General features: G+C 38.6%; 1 protein-coding gene across 10 annotated transcripts in view; it reads right to left on the reverse strand.

The window, feature by feature from the left end:
• Positions 1–276: 276 nt before the first annotated feature.
• LOC121325532 (fibroblast growth factor receptor 3) overlaps positions 277–21,761 on the reverse strand; it is a 54,993-nt gene continuing 33,508 nt past the window's right edge. Inside the window, exons 5-18 of one of the 10 annotated variants that reach the window (XM_041268216.1) lie at positions 20,534–20,700; positions 15,459–15,582; positions 14,680–14,870; positions 11,326–11,470; positions 8,882–9,069; positions 7,437–7,585; positions 6,911–7,032; positions 6,662–6,772; positions 6,319–6,509; positions 6,017–6,139; positions 4,771–4,841; positions 3,192–3,329; positions 2,579–2,684; positions 277–1,804 (exon numbers count right to left, since the gene is read on the reverse strand). In XM_041268216.1, coding sequence (XP_041124150.1) covers positions 1,640–1,804; positions 2,579–2,684; positions 3,192–3,329; positions 4,771–4,841; positions 6,017–6,139; positions 6,319–6,509; positions 6,662–6,772; positions 6,911–7,032; positions 7,437–7,585; positions 8,882–9,069; positions 11,326–11,470; positions 14,680–14,870; positions 15,459–15,582; positions 20,534–20,700 — 1,991 coding nt within the window. In that variant the 3' untranslated portion in view covers positions 277–1,639. Of the gene's footprint in view, positions 1,805–2,578; positions 2,685–3,191; positions 3,330–4,770; positions 4,842–6,016; positions 6,140–6,318; positions 6,510–6,661; positions 6,773–6,910; positions 7,033–7,436; positions 7,586–8,875; positions 9,070–11,325; positions 11,471–12,373; positions 12,525–14,679; positions 14,871–15,458; positions 15,583–20,533; positions 20,720–21,761 lie in introns of those variants that run through there. The other 9 variants (XM_041268179.1, XM_041268170.1, XM_041268225.1 and 6 more) reach the window with 9 other exon arrangements.

Consider the following 21,761-nt stretch of genomic DNA (forward strand, 5'->3'; position numbering starts at 1 on the left):
TCAGCTTTAGGATGCTAACTCCTTTCTCTTCCTTGGCTACCTATTTATTGTGTGACTGTATTTTATGGGTTGTTGTTATTCTGACAGATTTAACCACCGCTGTTGCATTGCAAAATCCAAAACTCCACCATTCACTGCAATCCAGGATAACACTAACAAAAGTTCAGTTCCCTGCTTTTTTTTTTTTTTTTTTTTTTTTTTTTTTTTTATCTGTATAAAGGAACAACAAAGGTAATTTTACATTTTTTTCATACATTCTTCTTACCTGTAAACAAAATGGGAAGAAAAAAAAAATCCTGTCTCAGTTCTTTGTTAATAAGTTAAAAAAAAAAATCAAATCTGAAAAGTGAAGTTGTTTACAGTACCAAAATTCTATGCTAGTTATTTAAACCTATGAACAGATATGTTAAAAGTCTATAAATACCTTTACAAATATACATGTTAATTATTCAAATAAACTTAAAAAAAAATGAAGATTAAATTTAGTTTTTATATGACCACATCATCAGTATATCCTAGATTGCAATGCTTTTAAGTGATTTAAAAAAAAAAAAAGTATATTTCTTTTTCAGTATGCTGCTGTTCTCAGCAATATGATACATATTTGTATTTATATATTTACAATATAAACCTTTCAGATATAAGTTAAAAGGCAGCAGCCTTAGTGTACCATTGTTAGGTGGAGGCAACCTGTTGTATTTCATAGTAACAGCCTCCCAAATGCTTGGAACTAAAAGAAACAAAAAACCCCCAAAAATTCCATCATACCTAAAACACTCAATCAGAAGCTCTTCTGCAATATTACAAAAAATAAAAAAAAAATCTTCTGAACGAGGTTTCAAGTTAACAGCACAATAGAAGAGTTTTGTTTTTAACCACTGAGGGTTATAAACGTTCACTTTGTTTCTTAATTACTGCACAGTAATATTGAGAAGATTTCACTTCCCTAGCAGAGTATTCTGCAGCTGTCGAACACTCACGGAAGTCAGCAAAATAAAATAAAATAATAAAGAGTAAGGAGATGGAGAGAACAGCAGGAACTCAAATGAAGTCTGCGCTGCTTTTCATTAAACCCGGATCAGTATGTGCAGGCTTGGGTCGCCGCAGCAGTGTGCACATACATGCATGCCATGTTTAAACTGTTTCCACTGACTGGCTCTTAAGTCTCTGTAAATTCCACGAGGGTTAAGTCCACCCTCACCACTGCACCGTCACACATTTAAAAACAAACAAACAAACAAAAAAAACAGTTAGCTTTGAAACTCAGGAATCATTTCTTGTAGTTTCACTTCTGTCCATTCGTTGAGTTTGTAGGCACATAATGGTTTTGCTCTAACACTATCATTAAAAAGCGGGAAGTATATTGAAATCAAACAAACAAACAAAAAAAACAAAAACAAAAACAACATATTGTTAAATAAATCATGGCAAAGGGTCAAAATAGTTCCTTCAAGCCAAACAGTGCTTTTCGACTTTGTATACAGCATTTAGAAAAAAAAAAAAGAAATAGCAAAAAAGGTAAGGCTCAAATAAATTTCTTTAAAACTACTGTTCCATGTTTTGTTGTTGTTGTTGTTTTCTTCTTCATAGTAATGGATCCAAAGGCACCAGGCCTGCAATCTGGAATTTGTCAAAGTGTTCATGCCCGGATGACACTGTTACACTGCTGGCGTTTGGGGAGACAGGGCTCGTCAGGCAAGGGCTCATGGGTGAATACGGAATCATCCCCCGAGGAGCAGGTACTGCGAGTGTCCTGGCCAGCGGGTGAATACTGCTCGAACACTACCGATAAGTCAAGGTACTCCTGCAGAAAACACAAAGAGACATTGATTGATTTCAATCATTAATTAACTGACAGCCCAGCCCTGTGAAGGTGATCAAACCAAATTACAATGGGCTGCCATGCAGGGATATAATTATGCTCAGAAGGGTTTGTATTCAAAAACGGTTTGTCAAAGCTGTAATACTAAGGACAACCCACTCTCAGGACAGGATTTTAATTAGGTTTTTTGGGGAGAAATCAGACAGTCGAGATTGCCATTGATAGCAGTGTGGTGGTAGCTTGACCCTACGCAGGGAGCGAACGTCAACGGCTCCCCAGTGTCTGCCAACAACTGCATTAAGAGGCATGCTCAGAGAGCTAGCATGTTTAGAAACAGACCTTGCAAATATACTGACCACTTTTAAAAAGATGGTTCTAGAACCGGTTAAACAGGCCTTTTCATTTTGAAATAGAACATATGTTTTTATTAATTGAATTTAGCAATTTTAGGACCAGTCTACGGATAACTTCAGATCCTTGGGTCTATATTTGCTTTAACAGGGTTACTGTTAGAAATCTAGTTATCATTCAAGCATCAGATGAAAATTCATAATACAAAATAAATACAAATAATAATAATAAATGATAATGGTTTCTAAATTTAGATTGGCCACCACAAGTTTTACTACCGAACAACTCTCTTCTGAACTTTATCAAGAAAATGGAGGAATAAATAAATAAATAAATAAACTGTTTGCTATCCATGTGGTCAATCAGCTAATCCATTTCACTTTGTGCTGGACAGCATGTGCTTACATCAGTGGACATCATTGTCAGGACCCTGTCATGGTCCTCCACCAGCTGTTTGAAGGTTGGTCTCTGTGAGGGAACTGCATGCCAACATTCTCTCATTATCATATATCTAAAAGATAAAACAAGAGGTCCTTGAATTGATACAAGAAAAAAGGCACAAAAAAGTAAAACAAAAAGCAAACAATGTATTTTTTAAGTCAACTTCATTCCCAGAGCAATCCCAGTATGTTATCACTGAACCTGTAAATGTCTTCAATAAGAAAATGCGGATTATAAATAAAAATAAACTTATTTGGCACTACAGCTGCACTTAACAGGACAGCTTTAGGGTTGTTTTGAGAGCTGCGGGTAGTAACGTTTTCGTATGATTAATTCGTACTTTGGTACTGTGTTAAAAAAAGGGAACACTAATTTCATGATTTTTTACCTGGATCAATTCTAAATAGGATGCTTCGTATCAAGATTAAATTATACAGATTCATATTTCAGTATTTTTCTAACCCTTTTGCAAATTGAACACTGAACTGTTGCATTACAAGCAGCGCTGACACATTAAACCCATTCTAAGTAAAACACCCTCCTTTGTCCTGTAATGACCTGGAGCTGCAGTACTTACAGCTCGTGTGTGCAGTTTGCAGGCTTGTCCATCCGATGGCCTTCCTTCAAAAGCTTAAATAACTCTTCAACAGGGATGCCGGGGTATGGGGACCCCCCCAGAGTAAAGATCTCCCACAATATGACTCCATAGGACCAGCTGGGAATGAAAGACAGCAGGAGCCTTAAATTCAGTGTTTATTTATTTATTTCTTCTTCCCTGTGTGTCTGTGCATGGCTAACATAGTTATCAATGGCGTCACTAATTGCTCAAGTTTTTTTGGAGCTCAATCCCCCCACCCCCACCCTCCACCACTCTCCCACCAATGAAAGAGCAAAGTCTAGGATTGAAATGAGCATTTAATCAGATAGGTGGCAGGCCCATCTATTACTAGTGAAGTCTTTGTTAGGTCCCCACACCAGTGCCGCTGAGCAGAGCTAATCGAATTATCCACACAGCTTCAGTGGACCAGCAAACAGGAGTCACGGGCTGGCTGCAGCACTAATTGTTGTAAATGGATACCTAATATTGCTTAATAATAATCATCCAGGCTTACATGAATTATTGCTCAACATCCAAGCTTTTATTCAGTGATATTACCATTACCACTGCAATATAATCTAAAACTACTGGTATTTAATTAGTAATTATTTGCAGTGGTACGTTGTGTGTGTATAAATACTTATTAAACTTATTTTTAATATACAAACATAGTATATGTTCAGTCTGTAATATTCATCATAAACAGGCAGGTTTCATTTTTTATAGTCTACATGTAATGCTCTATTTAATTTTTACTATACTATAATATATATAAAACCCCAAAAAACCAAAAAAACAAAACCAAAAAAAACCCCAAACATTCACCATGCTGCAAGGGTTAATATCCTGGGACAATACAATTTAATTTTGAAGTTGGAATGTTACTCATAGTTCTTTTGACATCACAATACAGGTTATTTGTAATTCCCGAATGCTCTCAGTGTACTCCTTCCAATACACACAGTTGCGTCTGTGTCTGTTTTTGGGGGACTGGGAGGTTAATGTCATAAAAGGGGTGGGTACTTTTGATCTCTTAATTAAGCCCCTTAAAGAGTAAGTTGCATTACACATCCCCAGGTGTTGCTACAACTGTTTAAATAACATACCTGTAATTTTTATTTTCATTGTTAACATCAACTTTTTACACTTATAACTTTGAAGTCTGTTTCAAAGCTGTTTTCAAAATGTCCGCTCTAGTGCACTGATAGTGTAAGGATTATTGCCCACATTGTCAAATAAGTAACATAGCAATGACGGTCCATGACATGGCATGAAACAGAAAACCCTACTTCTCCGCATTACAAAAAAATTAGATTACAAACAAGTGGTGGACCCTATTTAATAACACCAGGGTTATTACAATGACGGTGTTATAAAAAAGGGCCTGTCTAGAGAGACATTCCGTTTACCATGAACATTAAGTTACCATGTTTTAGAAAAATGTTAAACAAAATGGTGTTGACACCCACAGAACCTCTCCACCCAACACACAAAAAACCCACACATTCTCTCCTTCCTCTTTTTTAAATTCTTCTAAAAAGTTTTAATCAAAACTTACACATCACTCTGGTGGGTGTAGACCCGGTCGAACAATGCTTCTGGGGCCATCCATTTCACAGGCAGGCGACCCTGTAATTAGGATGACAAAAGGAGTGATCTATCAGCATGCTCAGCCAGCCTCCATGGCTCCAGCTCAATCCCCCTCCTCTAATCCTATTTTAATATCTCTTCCTAATGACCACATGTATCCACCGGGCAGCTGTATTAGCCCAGAATCACGTTCCCTTCCACAGCAGATCAGCACCCTTAATACCAGCTAACAAAGTAAACAATGCATTGGAACGCCCCGTGTGACACTTCAGAAACTTTAGAATGCCAAAATCCTGACTCAGTCACTTAAGTGGTTTTAGCAAACTACAATGTACAAAACAAACTGACCAAGAATTGGAACCTCAATTCTTGTGCATTGTCCAAGTGTTAGTCTTTATGAAGGTTCATGGTTTTGCATTTTCCCTTGCTTCTACTGTGCTTATAGCAAGCATTTACCATGCTTCACCAAGGTCAACCGTGGACTTTACCTTCCTTTATCATACTTATCTGTGACGTTAATGTACCAAGTATGCCTGCAAATCTTCATGGTTTTGCTACTACAGTAATCTGTCGCATATCCGACTGCGGTGAGTAAGGGTGGATATGTAAAAAGGCGGATAAATGAATCCTGTTTTATAATACCATTATACACAGCTGTAACAATGACTATATTCACACAATTATTGTTTTGAGATTCAGCTTTTATTAGGCAGCTCCCCTAAATCCCTGGTTTAGAAAGGTACAGGGTATTAATGCTTGTGGGTGCGTGCATCCGCTGCTGAGCGACAAGCTGGAGATCTAGACGGAGGTTGAAGTTGACACGCCCCGCAGACGAACAGGATTTATTTACATATCAACACACTGAACAGCTCACGTGACACTACCAGCAGTGGCAGCGCACAGAGCACATACAACACAGTGTGCGAAAACTTTAGTAGAATCTATAATCTATGAACTAATCTTCTGTGTGCAATAATAAAGTAATGTTGCTGAAGAGACTGATCATGGCGAATAAACTGTTAGGGCGGATATGCAATGGATGACTGTATTACACTTTGCTATACAGTATACCTCAATATACATTTTCATGTGATCTAAAAGAGGAGATATTCTGACTGGTAGCTTGTTCAGTTATAAGCTTTTTCTTTTGTAACACTGAGAATTTATCTCTGAAATGTTTAATTGCGAACTGTCACTCCAATAACCGTACTTACATTTGTTGTCTTTTTGTAGTAGTCGATATTATGCACATCCCTGGCCAGGCCAAAGTCTGCAATCTTCATCACATTATCATCTGTTACTAACACGTTTCTGGCAGCCAGGTCTCGATGAATGCACTGTAAGTAAATCGAGACAGAGTTTAGCAGCGCTGAGCATGCACGGAGTACACAGTACAGTTGATTCACTTCACCCCTTCCAGTGTACACTAACACATTTACTAACCGCTGCATGCTCAGGTCTAAGGATCTGGAAGCAAGGAGGCTGTATTGGGAGAGTAGGCTTGATGGTCATTTACCTTTTGGGATGCCAGGTACTCCATGCCTCGGGCCACCTGGTAAGCGCAGGATACCAAGTCTTTGAAGGTGAGCTGCTCATCTGGGATTTTGCAGGTGTCAAAGGAGTAATCCATACCAGGAGGGCGCCGTGCTCTAAGATACTCTCTCAAGTTTCCTTTAGATGCGTATTCAACCAAGACGTACAGCGGACCTGGTAAAAAAAAGGAATCAGGCTTTAAATACTGTGTTGTTAATATGTTTGTTTTTAAGTCCAGCATGCACTTGTTCCCACCGTTGGGACTTGTAAACACTGCAGTTAATTTCAGTTCAACATGGCCTGTTTTAAGTTCCCCTTGCACCTACCATCCTGAGTACAGGCTCCCAAAAGGTTAATGATGTTCTTGTGTTTTCCGATCATTTTCATCATTTCCATTTCAGAGACGAGGTCGGAAAGATCCTTATCTGTGGCATCGTCTAAAAAGAGGGGAGGGGAGGGAAAGGAAAAAAAAGCATTACTAAGATGAAATGAAATATGCTGTGATTGCAACTGTAAAACGTTATCTCTTAAAAAAAACCAAAAAACATACAAATTCACTTTTTTTAAAAATGTACCTTTAAGCATCTTCACTGCAACAGTGGCAGGCTTGTTTGGCTTGTCTTTGTCTATCCCAATAGCCTCTGCCATAACCACCTGTCCAAAGCAGCCCTCTCCCAGTGGCTTTCCTAATGTCAGCCTGGAAAAAAAAAACAGTAAACAGGACATTTCAGATGATGGTACAAGAAGCAGCGTACTGATTGTTTAAAGGTGTAGAAAACATGTTTTAAATCCATGATCCTACCAGTATTTAGTACCCTTATTTTCATTTGTAGTTTTATATATATATAAACAGGTATTACAGTCCCGGAACACACTCTGTGCTGGACTATCTGTCAGGGTAAATATTAATTTGTGACACAGCGAGCAGAGTTCTAACTGGAAAGGTTTCAACCAGCATAGAGAAGACAGCAGATTGCTGTACCTTCACAGACTTTACAAGGGAAGAAAATCCATTACAAAAGGTGAGTTCAACTTCCAGTTAAGTGGAAATGCTAGGTCAAGCTAATAAAGGGTTTGAAAAGCTCAGTGGTGGTGCCGCACCTTGTACGCTGAAATTCCCACTTTGGATCAGCCGGCAGCTCCAGCTCCAACACGTTCGCCAGCATTGGTCCATCACTGGATGACAGGCGGGCGATTCTGACCAATGGGGTGTTAGAATTCATGGAGGAGTTGGAGTCCAAGGACACCTGCTTGAATACAAAGAACAGAAACTGTTATAGTCTCTGACAGATTTGCTTAACTAACTTGACTGAGAAACCCAAACAAACAAAAACAAAAGCAAAAAAAAACTATTTACATTTATATATCATGCAATCAAACTCCTTTTGTAAACAGTTCTTGCCAATGGCCTTAGTTAAAGGCTGAAACAAGATAATTAATGCTTTACTGAAAAACAAAACGAAGCAGTGTAAAAATAAACTGTTATGCATATGGATAAAATATGTGGAGGAATTTTGAGCTCTTTAATGTTGCAGTTTCAGATCCCAAGTGACACTAACTGACAGAGGCAATGCTCCCATAGCCGCACTCGTCACACTACATTGTAGTGCCTACAAGTGTTCGCTCCAAATCCGCTGAATGTCGTCTTAGTACCGGATCTCTAATTAATTCGTCAACACTCCCTCCCCACCCACCATCTGAAAACAACTATCTACCACAGTCATCAGGCAGAGCGCCCCCCTTAATGTGCTAGAGAGGGACCCTTATAGACTCTCACTGCACCTGAAGATCACAACCTCTTCTGCCCAGCACAGCAGGGATTGCAAAGCTTCTGCTACAGAGAGTCAAAGTGATAGTGCCAACCTGCTTCCATGTTGGCCAAGCAAAGAGATCTTATCACTAAAGTCACTCGCATTATAAACAGTATATAATGTATAGACTATTTAACTGTTTCTCCCTTTTATTTGTGACCCTCTGGTGTTAAGGTGTACAAATACCTTTTACATAATTATATCTGGTGCCTGATGTTAATACAAACGTGATTATAGGTCACATCCTTGGATTATAGTTAAGTATTGTATTCCATTGCTGGTTGGTATTTAAAACTTCATGAACATACTATTTGAAAATCAAATTAGAAATATCATACTTCAATTACAATACAACAACACTTTACTTTAAATATTATTTTTGGACAACAGCTGAAATCACCTTGGATTTATTTTAGGGACTAATGGAATTTAAAAAGAAATGATTTGAGGTACACAGGTTCCCATGGTCCATAGACTATAGACGGGTCTGAATGCTCTGTGTAAGACCAGGTACTGCATCTGGATAATAATAAGACAAAGTCTAAACAGAACCATGTTGTATTATTATACAGTGAAATAATAAAACAGTTAAAAAGCTGAAATGACAGAAAGACAGACCTCCTAAAACACAGCGAGAAAAAAAAAAAAAAATCACATGCAGACAAAGACAACAACACGCCACACAGCAAACAGGAAGTGAAGGTCTGCAGTAACCTTGTATCTACTTTCTGTTACCTGTCTCTTGAGGGGGAACTTGGACAGTTTCTGAATGGTAGGAGCGCTGAGGGTCTTCTTGGTGGACATTCTCATTCTGCACAGGATGACGATGACGATGGTCAGGATGAAGAGGACGCAGCCTGTCACGTAGATCAGGATAACGGCGTAGACAGAGCCTGAGTCATCCTCCTTGACCGTGTCTTGCGCTGTGGAATAGGCGTAGAGGTAAACGCAGAGCACTGATACGAAACTGCCTGAGTGCAGCAAGTCTCACAAATCTACGTATAGGCTCACAGCTCTATAGCTGACGAACATTTTTAATCAGGTGATTGATGACATGAATACATTTTATTTAAAAGCAGCGCGGTTCTAGAGGATGCTACGGTATCAGAACTGGCAGGGTAGTGAAATCTGGTGTGCAGTTATCACAAGAAGTGGGCCATGTTTTCAAAGCATTCAGTCGTCTTTTATTAACTCCTATTTTTTGTGGTAAAACAAGTTCATTAAGCAATGGAGGAAACACTTTGCAAATAAGGCCCCTTTGTTCTTATTATATAGCATTTTAGATAAGTGGCACTGCCTTTCAGAAACTGATATTTTTAGCTTTTCACAGTGTCATGGAATTTAGGTTCTGCCGCTGACTCTTTATACTGAAGTTTGCTGAACTGCCTAGCTTTGTTTTTAATCTTAAATTGTTAACTGTACTACACTGCAGCTGTGATGTTGTCACTTTGTGGTTATACTAGTTTACTACCTGTGAAAATACATGCACACAAAAACTTGCAAGTAACGACAAATGCAATTTATGACAAATACGAGACAGTCAAAGAATAAATGTTGCACAAAAGGTAGAATAAGCCCCATGCAGTCCCCAGTTATGCATAATTTCCCTAGCCATTAAAAACAATCCTAGCAGGTCACAGTCAGTGTCATATGAGATGAGCAGGTATAAGGGCAAGGCTATACCTACACCCCTGTGTAGTCATTAAAACATGCATGTGTAGAAAACAGCACATTTCAACGATGCCACTCTAATTGATGTCAAGCTGTTGTTTACACTTTGTCTCAAACAGTGGAATTTGAAGCTCCAATGCCACTCACTGGGTTGTATAAAAAAATAGCTGCAGTAATTAATGGGTTGCGGATTATGGATTCCTTTCATTTCCAAGTTTGGCTGCAGTTGTATTGCATCCCTCGTGGTTAAGTGCCTTTTTTTACGAGTTGTCAACACTGTAATTTGAACCATTGGTATATATTATATTTATCTGTCTGGCAAATGGGCTCAAGTTTGGTTAAGCCCCTGTAGCGGCACCAAACTCTTTATGGAAAGATTCACTAGGCATTAGCTCCAGTGCAAAAATGAGTTGCAAAAATTTAAATGCTACTATTATACAAGTTTAATTAAATAACTCAACACCTCAGTTGTACCAGGTTGCTTACGTTTTTGAATGCCTATCTTGAATCGTGTTGTATAGTGTTTCAACCCCAGTACTGAGTACTCTTAATTCCTTGACCCAGCATTGATTACAATTAGAAAATATAGGCAATTGAGCAATGCAGGTGGTTCCATGTAGTATGAAATAACAGTGACTGTGAGCTGCATGTTGTGAATTTGGAAAACAATTTAAAAAAAAGGACATCGTGCTTTAACAGTGTCCATTTGTCTCAATAAGATTCAGTTACCACTACTCTGCTTTCTGTCGGCAGGAGTGATGTTTTCACGGCCAGAAGAAAGGAATAGTGTTAATCATAAATTCCAGCATACTAACACATGCTTGGATGACGCTACATTTTTCTTTCTGTCTAAAGAGTCGACATGTCCTGAACTGCAATTTGAAATGGCTTTGAAATCACACTCTGATAGCAGTAACACTTAAACAGTAGACAAACACAGGTGGTTGAACAACCCTTTTATTTTCTTGATCTAAGAAACAGATCTATGACCTTGTTATCCAATGGCCCAGGTAAAGAAAGACTGATAATGCTTCAACTTTGTTTAAAAATAAATAAATAAATAAATGTTTTCGGTACACTGTTATTAAACAGTAATAAAAATACATTATAGCATTAAAACAAACACATTCTGTTTTTATTTTTTTAATTAATTTAACAATTATAGCTTTACTAAAATATACAAATTGCTCCTTATCAATTGAAGATGAAATCATACATAAATAAAAATATGACATTACCAAATGATTTACTATCTTCATATTCCAAAAGAAAAACCAGAGAAGGAAAATAGACTCCCATTGCATAGCACTTCGATCAAATCCGGGTTTTAATTTGGAACCTACTTTTGAGACTATTTAAGTTGCAGTAAAACCTGCAATGAACCAAAATGCTATTCAAATGGGAGTCTTTAATCACCTCCCTCCTGATGCGTGTAAAAAGAACCCCCAAACAGCCTCAGAAATGAAAATCCCTTGAAAGGAGAGACCCAGGCAGGCAAGAGGAAATACCTGGTACAACGGACAGCCATGCAGAGTGGTGTGTGTACCCGATAGAATTCCCAGCCAGACAGGTATACTTCCCCGCATCCTCATAAGTAACATTGGGCAAGAGCAGGATTTCTAGCTCCTTATCCGTTGTGTTAATACCTGCGGTCTAGGAGAGATGAAAAGGGTAGGAGGAAGAAGAGGAGGGGTACAAGGAAAGAAAGAAAATACGAAAGAAAAGTAAGCCAGAATTTAACTTTTTTGACACCACAGATCCCCCAAAAAAGCAAGAATGAAGCAGATTGTTTTTAATGCATGTTGTCTCCTGTAAAAAAAAAAGACCCTTTCTCTCCATGCGGCTGGCAAACTCGTGTGTGCACCTCTCCCAGGACACCTGCAGTAAAGCAAAAGTTCCCTTCACCAGGCTGTCTTTATCACTCTGTCCCATCACAAGGCATGCAAGCCGAAAGCACTGGATGAAAAATGAACCCACAATATGCCCAATTGCATTGGAATAGTTGGTAAGCACTACAGAACAAGCAGGTTAGGGTTAAAAGAATCAGAGAATAGGTTAGGTGAAGAAATAGGCTTTCTGCAGCAAAGTTTTACTGAACTGAGCTATTTTTAGTGTCCAGCTATCCAGATATACATTAAAAAAAAGTTTGAAGAAACAAAAATGTGTTTTGCTGTAAAATGCCCAATATGAATAAATATTAGGAAAGCAAGTATAAGGGTTACGAATAGTAAAGCAGGAATATGTCTGATCTTAGAAGAGGAAGGGCAGTGGATCAGATAAGAGTCCAACTAATTTCAATAAAGCGGCTCAAATTTGATATAGCAATTATTTTTTTGTTATTGTGGGATTTTTCTTTTCATTGCCATGTATGTGCAATTATATCCATCGCAAAGCTTAAGAAAGAATACCGTTTTACATGACAGTGTTGGATTACATCCAGTATATTCTATATACATAGAGCATATAGGAATGATACCTTTTATATGCTGTTAGAAATGTGTGGCATACTCTCCAGCCTGTGCGTGCATGGGGCCTGGGACAGAGTTCTGTGTTTACCTGGTGTCGGTTTGCGAATATGAAGCCAGAAAAGCTTTTCGGCGAAGCCTACGAAATTGGAGGCTCTACAGTGATACTCTCCCACGTCCTGCTCTGTCACATTGTACAGAGCCAGCTTAGCATCAGCTTCAGCCTTTTTACTTATCCAGGACTGCAGAAACAGATACACATTTCAGTGAATAATACTGCACAACAAACTGTTCATCATTAACTCTGTGTAATCACTGTCAAGGATGTTGTGCCTATGAAAGAAGACCTACATGCACTAGACGTTTGTTGCCATTGGATATCAAAGTATCCTGGCTGTCGTAGGCAATAGGAAACATTTAATTTTTTTTTTTTCCGGGTGCTTTTAAACAGGGATAAATTGCATTTATCATGCCAAATAATAGGATTGCTGTGTGGGTCCCCTTTGGCATGCAACAGTCTCAAAAACAGTCGCATGTGTAGGTTTTTTCCTTTTGGCTTAACACCCTTGATTCTGCTTTGATCCCAAAACAGACTACATTTGTAGCACTTAAAATGTTGTATTACCACATTATTATTATTATTATTATTATTATTATTATTATTATTATTATTATTATTATTTATTATTATTTTACATTCATATATAACATCAGATGATAAGCAAGCTATGATTTTTTTTTTTTTTTCCCCCCTCGCAGAAGTTTGGCTCCAAGACGTTTAGTGCAAACTGACTTAGCCAAAAATCCTACATTAAAAAAGAGCTTTGTTGCTTGTATACCGCACACGAAATGTTGTAACTCGACAAGATCTGTTTAAACAAATAAAAGCTCCAAGCAAATGTTGTTTCAATTAAATGGGAGTCCAAAATAAAAGTCTGGGACAAAATATGAGCAGTCAGTGGTCTGTCTCTGCTGCTGACTCTGCCCTTTGTGAATTGGTAGTAATTTTTTCCATAGCTTTTCGGGAGTCTTCTCTACTAAATTAAGCGGTGCATCTGAATTAAATGAATTTCAGACTGCTAATGGGGTCGCTCAAAGCCGTAACCAAGGCGTTTCAGTTATTTCCAAAACCAGATGTTTTTATTTTTTTTCAGATTGGAAAGCCTGGCCTGCTTCCCCTCATGAACTACTTTAAAAGCACAGAAGTAATAAGAAAAAAAAGAATACCCCCCCCCACGATATTCTAATCTACAAGCCATTCAAAAACAATCTGAGACTTCAAAAGTACACAAGCTAATGTTAACACTTTTATTCAAGTGAATCTGTACAAACTAACATGGCCTCTTTTGGGTAGTATCTTCATTTGGCAGGGAATGGTTACAGGAGTACACTTAAAAAAAACAAAAACAAAACAAAAACAAAACAAAAAACCAAAAAACAAACGTTTAACACTTTATTACCTAAATTTGAGAGTGGGACACAAAACAAAATATGCTAGTTCTCGTTCCTGAGTGTGAAGCCGCATTATGAATGATTGTAAATCTAGTAATCACTGTTTACACTGGAATGCTCCATGAGTTTGAAAAATCCTAATCTGGCACATAAATTACATTCCTCTGCATATCCTGCTCAAATCCCTAGCCCATTGTTCTGCATTGTCCACTCGGATAAAGGATTAATCCCTGTTGTGTACAACCAAAGGGAAAAGCTTAGGCCTACTTCTCTGACCCCATGGTTACAGGTATCTATCTCGTGAACTCCAACAAAGTCCACAAACAAAGGATTTCATTATTTTCTGTTTCAAACAGGAGGCTACAGGGGGCACGAGTTTTCAAGCACTATAATTAAAGTGACACTGCAGTCTCATAATGACTTTATTGATTGAAAGGGCAAAAGCTATATTGCACTAGTGATGTTTATACAAACACTGGACACATTTCTGTATCGGAAATGATCTGAATGTGAACCCTACAACCTTGGGGGCTAAAACGAACTCAGCAGGACATTTCTTTAGAGCGCGATGGCTTAGAAACTATCCTGGGTATTTACAATTACATTACATAGTTTAGTTTATTTTATTTAAAACCAAAAGTTTTTCTATCCTGCCCTGACAGGCAATTCCAGTTTATATTCAACCATGTCATTTTATACATTTATCAGTCACAGTTAGTTAAGGACCTTGGTTTCAACCTTCTAAATGAAAAAGAAAGCTCTTCATATTACAAAAAAATACATTTATGTTGTTATTATCAATTGCCAATAGCCAGGTTGAGGAAAACAAATCACTCCCAGATTAAATGTAGTATTTATTTTAAAGAAACGATGGCAACGTTTACATTTTTCATATTGTCATATAACACAGCACATGTTAAGCAGAGAGGACTATTTGCCACTTACTTTCAGTACGGTGACATAGGGCACTCCGTCTGACCCGTATTTGCTGCCGTTGACCTCTATGTGCTTGAGCCACTGGATGTGGGGCTGGGCGTCGCTGTACACTTTGCAATGGAACTCCACATTGCTGCCCAACACTACCGACTGGTTAGCAGGTAAACCAGCCTGTAGGATAGGCCTGTGAGGCGACCTCTCTGATTATTGGGAGAGAGAGAGAGAGAGAGAGAGAGAGAGAGAGAGAGAGAGAGAGAGAGAGAGAGAGAGAAAGAGAGAGAAACACATTTTTATCTTGGTCCATTCATCTGGGTAAGAGTGATGCTATTGTTTTGATCGCTAGTTCCACTGATAAGGAACTGGTTTGACTGAGTTAAGTCAGCAGTCCTCAGCAGCACTGTTTGTTTGTATAAAGTGCTTCTATTAAACCATCAAGTGCCATTGTCCTCATTTAAGGACAGGCTACTTTGTAATTTTTTGGAGCATTTTAAACTGGCATCTACCTGTAATTTTCGTTTTCTTTATAACTATATTGTTAAGAAAACTTACTCTAATTTTGTTAACCGCAAAAGTGTAAATGTAATGTATTAAATTCCACAAATGCAGCTTTGTTCTGACTTGGGTGCTTAATGGGTTAAAAGGGTAGGCGTGAAAGGCAATGTTGGACAATGTAGAGAACTGCATGTGCTATTCCCTGCTCTGAATGTAAATATTGAGACTGGATTTTTGAGTGCAGCACCAAAATGAACCTGAAGCGGAAATGCAATCCAGCGATGTATTGGTCTTACCCAGGACATCCAGCTGGTATGTGTGGCTGATACTGCCCTGCTTGTTCTCCACTATGCAGGTGTAGTTTCCCCGGTCCGAGGGAACCACGCTCTCCATCACCAAGCTCCACTGCTGGTGCCTCAGCTGTACAGAACAAATATAAATAGTTTATTACGACTGGATAAGTTATTCAATGATTTATTATTATAGTTGATTATCAGGAAAACAGTGAGCAAAGAGTGTTGCATTATCAATACAACGGTCAACATTATCACAATTTCCAACCCAAAAAGAAAACAGATTTTTTATATTTTAGTCCACAACACAATTTCAATATTTGACTGAACGTAAGTTTGTTCTACTTAAAGCTACGCTGTTGCAATATACTGCAGCAACCCATATTCTGGTTTGTGGATGCAGACCATGTCTTCTCATAAATGAATAATAAATTGCATAGTTGGTCTGAGTCTGAAAACATGTATTTAATTGAGCACCCAAACATAGGAATAAAAAACAAAATCTCTATAGTTGTTGAAAATAATATTTTATTTGCCCTTGAAGATCTTTTTGAAATCGAAATCCTTTTTGAAGGAGACTGCATTACACTAGTGTGGCTGCCTTTCTATATTTCTTGATCAAAATCTAACATGCTATCAAATAAACTTTAAAAATAAACTATTCCATGCTAAACAACAATACTGTTTCCAATGGCTGTTGGATCTCCTTGAGAAACAATTTCAATATCTGTATAAACAATTGGGCCAAAGAAGAAACTAGACCAAATCCCTTATTCGCTAAAGCAGTACTTCAAACTAGACATTTTCAATGAGTGGGAATGCATCCATTTCAGTGTATTAGTTCTGGAAGCCTTCAATTTCTGTTTTAATTCCCAAAATTCTCGGCTCATTTGTACACCCTTTCCAGCACTCCTGAACGTCAAGGCCAAGCTTGTAACCCAGTGTTCTGAGAGGGATAACTCCACACCACTGCATCACCCACGGGTTACCTTATGTGTGAACAGCCATTATATGATATTAAAGATTCCAAAAAGGGTTCAATTGTTAATGAGCGTATGTGGTACAAGTTATAGAGGGTTAAAACTAAAGAACTACGATCAAGTACCATGGGACACGTGGGGTATTGAGGCTTTCAAGAATGTTAGACTCTGAATGGTCGGCAAAATAATTAGGCTCTCAGCATCCCTTCATCAATCAAGCTATGACAGTAAGTGACTCATGGATAGTGAGCTGGGCTGGTCATTAGGCATAATGGGTACATTTTCAAAGGTGACTACATTTATGTCAGATTTTCAACAGTGGCTGCTGTAAGTTGATGTTCCTAGATGTGCAGGTGCGCTATTTGCACACACATATGTCTAAAACCCTCCATAAGGTTACAATTGGATTTAGATGCTCAGAAATCTATGGGGTTTTCAGAGTTACAGACTTTAGTCTGCCCTCCATCTAGTAGATTATAATGTATACCAATGGATAGGAAGTGATGCATTTGTCTAAATGCAGACGTCTGCACCTGTTACTGATTTGAGAACAGATATATACTGTATATAAAACCACAGGTGTGTCTTTATTGTGCACAATGGCAAACAACAATGAGACTGGGAACTCTGCCACAGTACCCAAGAAACCATCAAAAAGTTTCACACAAGAAGTAAAATGAAGTTTTAGTTGATGAAGTAATTGAAATTTATAAATCATGCGAGACAGATACAAATATTACAGATATTATCCTTAGTAGAGCTACTAAACAGTAGTATCAGCCGATCTGCTAACGTCAGTAGCTCACACAGCATACAACCCTTAGTCATAAATTATAGTTAAAAATATAAGAAACAAAGTCCTACAGACAAACTTTTCCAGAAGTGGAATATTTTGTTCAAGATCTCCAAAGCTATTGTCTGATTCGTCAAAGATGACAAGTTTTGTCGAGGAAAAGTGAAGCCTGTCAGCTAGTGGAGTGACCCTAATCCTTTTGGTGTGACACAGGCCTCGTCAACCAATCACATTAGCTCATCTGTCACCATGACAAAACGTAGGGCAAAGGGCACTCATTACTCCCCCCAAGGTCAACATCATGCATGCAGGGAATGCTAACAGATTAAAAACAGTGCACGTGTGTGGGTGGGTGGAGGATCCAATAGGCATATAAACAATTTTCTAACATTCACAGAAAACCTTATGCCAAACATCTACTTATTTTTCTTCTACATAAAAGAAACAAAAATGATAAAAGTTGTCTAAAATCATAATAATTGTTCTTATGTTATGTTTATAGTGTTCGGTGGCTATCTCTCACCAAGCTGAGAGTGTATTTCTCACGCACCCTTTGCTTTGTCATACAGAGTGCAAGAGAAAGAATACTCTCAACTTTATTAGAGGGAGCCGCCAAACAATTATCAACATGTTAGTAGTCATTAAATTAAAATGAAAAAAACAGAAAACCTTGATATTAACATACTCAATCCATTTATATAGAACCTGTTGTGGTTTAAACATTTAGAATGTGTTGTCGTGGATATTCTGAGTGTGAGAGCTACACCTTCAGTGAATGTATAAGTGTAGCTGCTGCTAACAGGTGCCAATGGTGATGTGACTAGGGCACATGAAGACATTACATTTATTGCTGAAACTCTTGTCTTGCTGAAAGGTTGTTTTTCTTTCTAAAGTTACAGTATATTGCTTACTTAAGAATCCCCAACCTTACTTGACCACTTCTGGACAGCTGAAGATAATGATATCTCTCCTTTAACTGCTTCCCAGAGAAGGTCCAGGCTGCAACTGTATTCAGAGATGTCTTTCCCTGTCCTTTCAGCCGTGCTTTGTCTGGTCTGGGCAGACCTCTGTGGCAATGAGGTAAGTAGTGGATTAACTCCTTCAAGGGGGTTCCTTGGAGAATTTTTCAAATTGTATTTATTTTTGTAAATTACTGGATGTTAACAGTTATGAACCAACAGTTACTCTGTCTCAGCTCACAGCAAACACTGATAAGATGATGCCTACTTTTTGTGACAGTGACCCATGTCCTTCAGTACTGGTCAAACAGAGCTGTTCAATTCTTGGGCCTATTCTGCAAAAAAACATTAATCAATCACTTTATCAGGGCTCTTTCCCTCAGTTTACCCATTGTTAAAGAAAGCTAATCTGAACCATAATATGTTTAATAATTATCAACCCATATCAAATCTTCCGTTTTTAGGCAAACTCACTGAAAAACATGCTGCTCAGCAGCTGCAAGAACATTTGTCCTCCTGTAGACTCCTTGACACTAATCAGTCTGGATTCTGACCCTTCCATAGAACTGAGATAGCTACCTTGTGTGTTGTTGATGAGTTACTTAGTGTGCTGGATAAAGGGGGTTCGGCCATTTTAATCTTGTTAGACACGGCCTTTTATTGCAGAGGGTGGAGCAGGATATGGGCATGTGCTGGACCACACTTGACTGGATCAGGTCGTTTCTGACTGAGCGCTCCCAAAAATAACAATGGGTCCCTATTCCTCTTCAGCCAGGCCAGCCACATGTGGAGTCCCAAATGGGGCCGTATTGTCTCCCCTACTGTTTAATATCTATATCAAGCCGCTGGGGGAACAGATCAGGGCCCATGGCCTTTCTTTCCACCAGTATGCCGAAGATACTCAGCTATAACTTGAAATTCGGGATGAACAGGACTTTAACACTCTGTCTGCTTGTCTGTCTGATATTAATAGCTGGATATCTGGCAACTGGTTGAAACTTAACTCTGACAAAACAGAATACTTGCTGGTTGGGTCGGAGGCTAAACTTGGTGATCTGAGGCACATGGCATTGTCATTAACTGTCAATGGAACTTTTCCCTTATTAGTGAATAGGACTAAGAGTCTGGGTCTGTGCTGGACAATTCTCTGTCATTTCTGCCTCAGATAAAACAAGTAGTAAACACTTGCATGCTCCACCTATGGACAATCAAAAAGATCAAACCATTTCTCTCTGACAGAGACTGTGCTACTGTTCTGAATGCCCTCCTAACATCTCGTCTCGACTATGGCAACGCTCTGTATGTGGGTCTGCCTCTGTGTCAAACCAGACTGCTCCAGGGCATTCAGAATGCATCAGCTCGACTCTTGATTGGTCGATCCTGTATGCTGTTTTTTGTATATGTATGTGTGCTGTTTTTTTCTGTTTTTTTTTTCTGTACATGCATGAAACCACTCGAGGTCTTTTGCACACGATAAAAAAAAAAAAAAAAAACAATTAAAAACAGCAACTTTTTTCCTTTCTTTCTAAGATGTTATAAACAATGCACCCCGACAGCTGCTTTTTATTATGTATTTATTTATATTTATTTACAATTTTTACTACTGTGTACTTTTAGAAAATGTCTGTGAAGGAAACCGTGAGTGTGTGCACACTAAGAAACCACATGAATACACCCACATAATGAGAAATCAGGATCGCCTTTTATATGCTTGTGGCGACAGGACTAGAAATAATTTCCCGTGTGAATGCCATATAGCAGATTCATGGTTAATGAGGATGGCTGTTGACTCAATGCCAATTAGTGAAACTGCGCCTAGCGTCGTATTTAGCTAATGGGCTTATGCGTACATTTGCTCTGGCTTAATAACAATGTCTTTTGGACCGCACCCTCTTTAGCATGACCAGTCCTTAATTATTTAATTTACCAGTTCAGTTAAACACTATCTAAACAATATGGTGAGAATATGGCCCTGAACTTGAACTGAGTATCACCTGGTTAGCGAGGACAATCTCCATCTGCAAACTAAGCATCTGAATAATTCAGAAAGCGAGTTTAAAGGCTCCCACGCAACATGGGTGCAAGTGTTTTTTTTTTTTTTTTTGTCATACCAGTTTTTATTAAAAAAAAAAAAAAAAAAAAAAAAAGGTGAACTAGAGCACAAGGTTTGTAAGTCGGTCCCCTAGAGCGGCTGTCTGATTCCAGGAATATTTAAATCCTTCAGTGTCTGGCCTTCTAATCCTTTGTGGGCTTTACTCTCAGCCTTCATGTGACTGGGTTTGACCCCTGTCGACTCCTGATCACTGACACAGGGGTGGGTTTATCAGCAGCCTGCTCTCCTCTCACCTTGATGCCTCCTATCCGGTGCTCCCCTCTGAACTCCTTGCCGTTCTTTAGCCAGTGGATTGTGGGCATCGGGTTCCCAGCGGCCTGGCAGCGGAATCGCACTGTGTTGGCAGCGGGAACTGCTAGGAGCCTCTTCTCCATTCGTTCAGGGCGCGTCCAATATGGAGCTTCTGGGGCAAGAAACATGGATCAGTCCACAAACGTTTCTCACAACAAGCGGGGTCAGAATATGTACAGTAGTATATATGGCAGGTCCAGTATCTGTTCTTTATTCTGTTCTTTTGCATTCTATTTTATTTTCTATTCTATTATATTCCAGATTGTACACATGAAACGTAGTTTGTATTATTGTATATCTTTCTATTAAATAGTTTACTTTTGTAAAGACATCAAGCACAAAAAATCCTAAGTGATCAAAATGTTTGGATTGCTTATCTTTCACTGGTGTTTCTATTCGGCCTGTCAGTGTGGAATGCGAATATCAATGTTTCCAAAACCTCAGACAGATTTTAAAGAATTGATAGAGAACTCACTTTAACATCCTCTTTGACATAAAGCCAGATGTCGGTTTGCTTACGTCTTACTTAATGAAACAACACAACTCTCTTCAGTACAGTTCCTCCAACGACTGTATGTTTACAGTGTTAGCTTACCGTTAAGGGAGAAAAGAGTACTTTAATTAGATACCCTACATAAAGGTGTCTGGAAAGCGATCACCCACTGTGCAGGCATTCATCGAGAATGATTGGTGTTGGCTGAAAAATGATTTTTTTTTTGGCTTATTTAAACTAACAAAAGTCAATTTATTCCTAACTCGTCATATACTAGGGTGTCAGTAACACGCTCTTATATAAAACCAAGTAACTGCAAAGAAAACAAGCACCACATTAAAGCAGCGCTTCATAAGTCTAAAGGTTTATTCACAATTCAATCTGAAAGAGTGAAGTGAACCATGAACTCTGTGACCATGTCTAACACACTCTCGTTTGGCTATAATGGGAGGTTTGTTCTTTCAGGACAACACTTTGGACCAGGGGCTTCAGCACTTTACCCATTTTCCTTTCCAGATATGTAGAGTGAAATAAAACCAACCTTGTTCCCTTAGTACTTTACATGCTGCCAACACACAGCCCCACCTTGTCCCTCAATTGTATACATCTACAAATCCTCTTAGGTTACCTTGGTTACAAGCCAGGCTAGACAGTATACTGGCATTAAGTGATACCAG

The sequence above is a fragment of the Polyodon spathula genome, chromosome 1 (assembly GCF_017654505.1).
Source record: "Polyodon spathula isolate WHYD16114869_AA chromosome 1, ASM1765450v1, whole genome shotgun sequence".
Classification (NCBI taxonomy): domain Eukaryota; kingdom Metazoa; phylum Chordata; class Actinopteri; order Acipenseriformes; family Polyodontidae; genus Polyodon; species Polyodon spathula.